At 50.3% G+C, this 8124-nt stretch overlaps 1 protein-coding gene across 2 annotated transcripts in view; it reads right to left on the bottom strand.

Moving 5' to 3' along the window:
* Positions 1-510: 510 nt before the first annotated feature.
* The window catches only part of scarf2 (scavenger receptor class F, member 2), a 20367-nt gene continuing 12753 nt past the window's right edge, over positions 511-8124 (bottom strand). The window contains exons 10-11 of one of the 2 annotated variants that reach the window (XM_030371284.1): positions 5617-5775; positions 511-4492 (exon numbers count right to left, since the gene is read on the bottom strand). In XM_030371284.1, the coding sequence (XP_030227144.1) occupies positions 3228-4492; positions 5617-5775 (1424 nt within the window). In that variant the 3' untranslated portion in view covers positions 511-3227. Of the gene's footprint in view, positions 4493-5616; positions 5779-8124 lie in introns of both variants that reach the window. The other variant, XM_030371283.1, reaches the window with a different exon arrangement.

Here is an 8124-nt window from a genome sequence, read left to right as displayed (position 1 = left end):
TCTATCTCTCTCTCTTTCTCTCCCTCACCCTCTCTGCCTCTCTCTCCCTCTGCCTCTTTCTCTCTCTTTGCCTCTCTCTCCCCCTCTCTCACTCTCTCTCCTTCTGCCTCCCTCTCTCTTTGCCTCTCTCTCTACCTCTCTCCCTCTCTCTCTCTACCCCTCTCTTGCCCCGGCCCTGAGAAACTTCAAGCCCAGAGTAACAGGAAAGGCTCAAATCAGTCGGCCATGGACTGAAGCTCTACTTCGGTGTATGAAGTCACTGAAAGCACTCTGTCCTCCCTGTACACTGAGGATGTACTCTGTCTTCACTGTACACTGAGGGTGTACTCTGTCTTCACTGTACACTAAGGGTGTACTTTGTCCACACTGTACAGTGAGTATAAACCTTTTCTTCGATGTACAGTGGGGATATACTCTGTCCAAACTGGAGATGGGACGGCTTGCTGCTGAAAGCTACAGAATGTTAAACTGGTGATTTCTACAAAGAGGGCATTCAATGATTAGAAGTTATTTTTCAGTTGAATTACAGCTACATGTATCGCTTTTTATTTCGAAGAATGTAAATCAATAAACACCAACTTAAAAGAACAACAACATACACACATGAAAATCAAGGACGCAAACCAAAAAAACGCCAAAGAAATAAAGAATATTACCGTACATTTGTTATGATTTTGCAGCATTTTAAGGCCCTTCTTAAAAAAATATCCATTCCTGTTGAAACAGGTACGGGCCAGTCAGATATAAAAAAGATATGTTTGAACCAGTTACAATGGCCACTTGATGATCACATAATGAATGTTGGGGCATCACTTGTGGAGCAGAACCACACAGACATGTACTTCTCGTCCTGAGACGATGGACGGATTGATACGGTTACAGTTCAGCCCTTAGGGCCCTCTGGTTCCCCTCTGCGTCATGCAGTTACGTGTTACACAAACATAACGTCAACAGAGATAAACCACAGAGCCCAGCCAGTACCTGCAAGTACTCAGAGCCACAGATCTGCAACGTGCAGAAGCGAACAGAAAGTGAAAGTCAGTTAATTGACGTAATACTACAGATCTTAAAAAAAGACAACGACAACTAAAGGAACACCAAACAAATGTCATATAAGCACAGCTTAGAAAACATTGTGAAAATAGGGATAAAAAAACAATTAAAAAACAAAATAAACACAAATGGAACAAAGACTTGGGGAATGGCGGTACCTTTTATAAAAACATTATGTTGAACACAAGCTGGTGGATTCGTATGATCAGAGATATTCAGCATAAGACCCCTTGAGTGATTGTACTGTTGTCTTATGTATGATAAGCAGGGGCCCCACGGTAGGGAACTGGTTGTCTCGTATGCTAACCAGGGGCCCCACGGTAGAGAACTGGTTGTCCTGTATGCTAGTAAGTGGCCGCCGGTAATGAACTGATTGTCTTGTGTGTGCTGAGCAGGGGCCCCACAGTTTTTGAGTTGTGCAACGTTCTGCTGATGTAAATAGCTTATGTTTTAACTTCAGCACAGATCCTGATTAAAATAAAGCCCTCCTTCTCTTTAATACTTCATCACACAAAGACACGTTTACATCAAATACAGCCCTAACATGCTTTTTTCCTCCATTTATTTTTCAGCTTCAGGTTTCCTAGTTGACCTCTAAAGCCACTTCGCTTCATACGCTCCGATAAGAAATGCTTCATGCAACTCAATGCACACACCTCTTTACCCCACATGCTATCCAAGTAAATCACTTTCCCATATCGCTGCTTAACTCAATGAGCTGATCGGTCAAGACGATCTCCCTGCTGGATGAGGGAATGATCCCGGTGGTATTTGGCTGGCCTGTTGTCCAGTTTTACCACAGCGGAAGAGATCCAGATGGAGACCTTAAGCATGTGTTTCAAAGACCAGATAACTAAATGCCCCCTAATTTGCTGACGTTTACCAAATGGGTGAAGGACAGAGATTATAGCGTTTCGGTGGTCCATCGCGTCCCGTCTAAAAAGGCCTGGTTCGCTGTGTTGTCTGCAGAAAGTCAAATTCCTCAAAGGGTTCTTGGATATCGATATGCTTCTGATGTAATGTAAACCCGTGTAAAGTGCTCTTAAGTGTGGCATACCAGGAAGGACGTAGGATAAATCCACTGTGGGTCCATGCTAACAGTATAGTGGTTCAAGTGACTGCAGAAAAGGACAGCATATTCCCCTTCAATTTGGTGCTAGCTTTAGTGTTTTCTGTCCACAAAGATACCAGTATTTGGTAGAATAAGCTAAAGATTTTTCCAAGGAAGTCGGCCATGTTTGTTTTGGATTCCTGAAAAACTTTGGTACAAGCCTCGATGTAGAAACGGAAAGTAAACACAACTCTGAGAAGAGCAACACACTGCTAGCCATGGTAGAGTCATTTTGGCGCTAACTCATATTTTTTGGTAAATAGCGCAATTTGGTCTTCAGCGCAACATTTATAATTTTAACAAACACGACTGAATTTGTTCTTTTTCAGAACGGATAGCTTAAACTGAAAATAATCTAAAAGGAAACTTATGCTTGCCTTCCACATTGTTCTGTGCTATACTTTGGGGTCTATTGGAACAGCAGAGTTCTGATCAACTCATTCAATGTATTTCCTAAATAGTTTAAGTACCTCGGTGGAGTGCATAGTTAAAAGCTTAACTGCTGTTTTGTAATAATACACCATTCAGGTAAAGTGTTTGGAGAATGTAGTGGTGGAAACATTGCAGAGATGAATGGAGGATGATGTGTGTATTCCACAACCTTCAGCTTGTTGAAGTTCTGACAGCTGTGTCCAGCTTGGTCCAGTAAGGCCATAGGTCATGGTGGGAGGTTCATATATTGTAGTAATATAAAAGAGGATGTAATAATAATGTTATAGATGCCGTTATGGTACAACTCACCACAAAGACACGGTTGAAGCCACGGTGGGAAGATTGTCTTGCTTTCTACACTCACTTAAACGACTAATCCTTAGTCGACAATGGTTGTATTTCAACCATTATGCTGGTATATTCCACTCCAACCATTATGATGGTATAGTCCACTCCAACTATTACGCTGGTATAGTCAACTCCAACCAGTAGGCTGGTTTAATCCACTCCAACAGTAGGCTGTTTAAGTCCACTCCAACCAGTAGGCTGGATACATCCACTCCAACCATTGAGTTGGTGCAGTCCTTTAGAAAGAAATATTACAAATCTTGGTCGACCGTCCGCTAGAAGATCACTTCACGATCTGCGGGGGCATGATGGCAGTCTTTGGTTGGGGGGGCTTCACCTCGGACGTCTCCAAGGTGGCCTCCTTGCCCTTCTTCCGGGGCGGCTTCTTCATGGGGGTCTTCTTGGGCGTCGGAGGCTCCGACGCCGGCTCCGCAGCCTTCGAGCCGTTCAAGTCCTGCTTATCCGGGCTCTTAGCTTCGGGGGGCCCCGGGTCAGGGGTGACTGACCGGGGGGCCGCCGGCTTCTGGAGGCTGGGGAGGAGGAGGGGCTTGGCGGCCCCCTGCTGCCCGGCGCCGCTGGACGAGGTGCGCTTGGCCTTCTGCGGGGGCGTGGGCTTCTCGCGGTACGCCTTGGGCGTGGCGCTGAGGCCGTTGGTCTTGGTCAGGCCGGTGCCCTCGTTCCTGTTGATGCTCTGGGTCTTCTCCTTGAGCTGGGCGGCCAGCAGCGTGGCCGCCTCCGAGTTCATGTGGGGGTGGAGGACCTTGGGGCTCCGGGGGGGCTCCTTGACCGGCTCCCTGGTGGCGGGCTCCTTCCTCTCGGACGAGGAGCCGTGGTGGAAGCCGCCGATCTTCTTGAGGGCGTTCTGCACCACGCCGTTGATGTGCTCCATGTGGGTGGGGCTGCCGGACTCCTCCCCTGACCTGCCCCCCCCCCGCTGGGGCTTGGCCCGGCCGGGGGGGGACGCGGCGTCGGCCTCCCTCGGCTCCTGGGTCTTCTGCTGCTGCTGCTCGCGGCTCTTCTCCTTGGCCAGATCCTTCATCTTCTGGCGCTCTTCGCTCTTGGCCGAACCGTCGCTGGAGCTTCTCTTCTTCTCCCGGGGCACCGCGAGGGCCTTCGCCCCCGCCTGGTGTGGGGGCTGCGGCTGCCCCTGCGGCTCCGGCTGGGGAGACCCCGTAGTGTTTCCATGGATCCAGGACACCTTGGGTTTGGTGGAGGGGTCCGGTGGGCGGGGCTTGGGTTTGCCAGGGGAGGGCGGGGGCTTGCCGTTGCGCTTGGCCTCGGGGACCGGAGTGGCGTCCCCGTCCTTGGCCCCGCCGCCGCCGCCGTCGTCCTCCTTGGAGGTCTTGGAGAGCCGCGCGATGCGGGCGTACAGCGCTCCCACGGCGGACTCGGAGCCACTGGTGGAGCCCTCGCTGTCGGAGGACTTGAGCAGGGGCTGCTCGCTGCCCTCAGGCTTGGAGAGGCCCGTCTCCTTCAGGGACGTGTACTCCCCCGCGTCGTCCGGGCTGGCCGGGACCCCGGGCTTCTCCTTGCCCTCGTTCACGGATTCTGTGGATGAACGACACGGTGAGCCTCCTAAGGATAACCCTCATAAAACATAGAGATACGCAGTCTCATTACACCACTGTGGCTCTCGGTGGATAGGTGGAACATAACAAATAAATGAATGTTTCCAGTGTTCAACGATTCAACAGATTGATGGATTGCTACACGCAGCAGTTAGGCATCGACCTCGTTGGGTAATCTGGTCGATTGCGTCTGGAGTTGACTTTAAAAACAAAAAACGTGCACCTCTATCTGCTTGGACAGCAAAAGATATTCTAATTAATTGATTATGCCAGTATGTTCATGCTTCTACTATTGTAAGACATTAATGTCAATGTTTTTTGTTCACCATGTGCCAAGCCAAATACTCAAGGCAAATGTATTTGGCCACGCCGCGAAATCATTCATCCTGCGATCAAAACAACAAATCAATTTGGTGAAAACTTCAGAAACTGCTGCGTCATTCTCCGACAATGTTCCCCAAGAGCTTCCAGCATGCGTCACAGTAGGGATGTGTTGAGCTGTGCTGACGTGAGCTAACCGTTTCCTCTCCATGCTGACACACCAGGAGCAGCTAAGGTCGAGCTACGCTACGTTTTCCCTGACGATAAAGTTTGGAGAGTCAAGAAAGAAGACCATGTACAAGTTTCTGAACATCTATTTTAGTTCTTACTCATTCCTTTCTACTACTGTCCGGTACTTTCTGCTGTGACCGCCACAATTCCCCTCTGGGAGTCACTAAGATAATGTAATACTATTTTTAGATACAAAGGGATTAGTCCTAGACGGAAGATGCTGGTAAAGATGGGGAATGGGAATACAGTGCCATATTATGGTCTCTTCCCATGGTTCCCTTCCAGATGGTTCCACTGTTCCCTTCTAGGTTCCATGGTTCCCCTCCAGATGGGTTCTATGGTTCCCCTCGAGAGGGGTCTACGGTTCTCCTATCAGATGGTTCTCTCCCAGGGGGTCTATGGTTCTTCCAGATGGGTTCCTTGGTTCCCTATCAGATGGTTCTCTCCCAGGGGGTCTATGGTTCTTCCAGATGGGTTCCTTGGTTCCCTATCAGATGGTCCCCTTCCAGGGGGTCAATGGTTCTCCCAGAAGGTTCCCCGCTCAGGTCGTACCTTCATGAGGCACGCAGTAGACCGGGCTCTCGTCTCCGCTCCCGAAGGAGGAGAAGGACTCCTGGGAGGACCAGGAGGAGGGGGGTGGCTCCTGGTCTCCGCCGGCCGACGGGGGCTCGATGAAGCTGCAGTTGAAGGTGTTCTCTGGGTCGTGGTGGGCTACTGGGGGGTGGGGGGGTGGAGGAGGGGACAAAAACAACAAGCAGAGAGGGCATAAGGTGAGCGGAGGTTGGGTGATACTGTGTTACAAGAACAACACTCTATCACACTCACACTGCTCACTGTCACTCACTCAAACACTCACTCACACACTTGCACTGCTCTTATTACATTTGTATACACTGTATATATATATATAAATATATGCATGTATATAAAGGCTCTGTGTCTGGCCATAGATTTTAGAAGTTAATTTGAGACTCTTATTTCGAGCCCATTGACAAAAAAAACGTAAAATATATAAATACCCAAAAGAAAACGAAACCAAACAAAAAACGGAAATAAAAATATAATTCTGTAGGTCAGCTCTCTGCTATTCCAACTTCTACCTTTCTGCTCTTCTTTTGTATTAATAAACGCCTGACTTCCTGTTCTCCGCGGGCTGTTTTCTGCTGACCACTGGGTCTTAGGACAGCTGTGGTGTGAGGAGGAGGAACAGCCTCCCCATCTGGCCCCGTCCACACAGGGCCGCCGTGGTCTGAGCCAGACCGGGCGCGACCCAGCATGGTTCGCCACATCACACACCCCCCCCGCCACCCCGTCCGCAAACAGGGCCAGGCTGTGTTCTTCAGTGTCGGCCACAGGAAGCCCTGGTGTCCCCAGGGCCTTCGTCACGGAGAAGATCAACGTGTTCCTGTTCACTGATCATCCCAAGAGCTCCCCATCTAAGGGCCGTCTGAGTGTAATTTACTGGACTGCAGTCCAGTGATAAAGAGCATTGTGCTTCTAGTCCGAACAAGTTCATATATGCCTTATGTGGCAACATATACACTACAGTGCTCCCTTCCATCTTTCGCTTGCATTTTGGGAATTTCCGTTATCTTTTAATGAGATGAATGTTTCAGTAGATGTTGGCTCATCGGTCGACTGAATCACACCGTGTTTCGAAAGTGTGCTCCTTGGCAAAACCGCACAATTAAAACGAAATAACTCAAACGTTATTGACGGTATAAAAACATAGTGTGTGCTAGTCCCAGACACACACACACGCACACACACACACACACACACACACACACACACACACACACACACACACACACACACACACACACACAACCTTACACTCTCTTACTCACTCACTCGCTCGCACGCACGCACACACACACACACACACACTCACATACCCTCACACACACACACACACACACACACACACACACACAGACACACACACACACTCACATACCCTCACGCACACACACACACACACACACAGGCACTCTCACACACACACACACACACACACACACACACACACACACACACACACACACACACCCACACCCACATACACACACATACAAGTCGGGGAAATGGCGAGCAGCCACCCGGAGCCGGGGCCTCAGCAGTGCAGCCCGCGTCACGTGACTCTGTGTGACGGGGCCAGCGTGCACAGGCTGGAACAACTGTCCTTGAATATCATTCACTGTGGACCTTGAGCCTGGGCTTGGGGGACGGGGGCAGGGGGGGGGGGACGGGGGACGGGGGGGCAGACAGGCGTGAAGCCGGGACGCCACGGAGACCAAGGCCCGCGCCGCAGGCCGACAGACAACAGGGCAGGCTCGACGCTCTGCAGCTGCAGGCTGAGCTGCTGGTCCACAGCTGTGGGGACCCTACCCCCTATAGAGCCAGGAACAGGGTGGCCGGTTCGATTCCCCCTGAAGGAACAAACCCCGGTGAGGGGGATCTGAGACCGGGGACGGGGTGGCTAAGGGCCGTGACGCTGTTCAGCGATGCCTCTAAAGTTTGACCGTATGAATAAGGGTCTGTTGATCATTGGAGTTGCGTGTTTCCATTTGAATGTAAATAACGACTTATCTTAGACATGGACCAGGTCAGGCAGAAGGGGGGGGGGGGGTGGTGGGGAATGAAACTGTAAACCGTGCCATGTTTATCCAGAATAAACAGTCTTATTCTAAGTGGGCCGTGGGTGAGAGCGTGCGCAGAACGCTGGTGGGTCGAGGGGACGCTCACAAAGGAGTGAATGTTGTCTTTTATCTTCCTTCCTCTTTTAGACGTTTTATTTGCGGGCCACATCTGTTGCTGCTGGACCTGGCGGATAAATCACAGTTCTGACACGGGCTCGGGTAAATCTGACCACTTCCTGTATCCAGCCCCTCCAGGCCCCCTCTGGAATGTGTGTTTGTGTGTGTGTGTGTGTGTGTTCAGGAGTGTGTGTGTGGGTGTGTTCAGGAGTGTGTGTGTGTGTGTGTGTCTTCAGGAGTGTGTGTGTGTGTTTGTGTTCAAGAGTGTGTGTGTGTGTGTGTGTGTGTTCAGGAGTGCGTG

The sequence above is a fragment of the Gadus morhua genome, chromosome 11, assembly GCF_902167405.1.
Source record: "Gadus morhua chromosome 11, gadMor3.0, whole genome shotgun sequence".
Taxonomy (NCBI): Eukaryota; Metazoa; Chordata; class Actinopteri; order Gadiformes; family Gadidae; genus Gadus; species Gadus morhua.
This window is presented reverse-complemented; position numbering and strand designations above follow the sequence as displayed.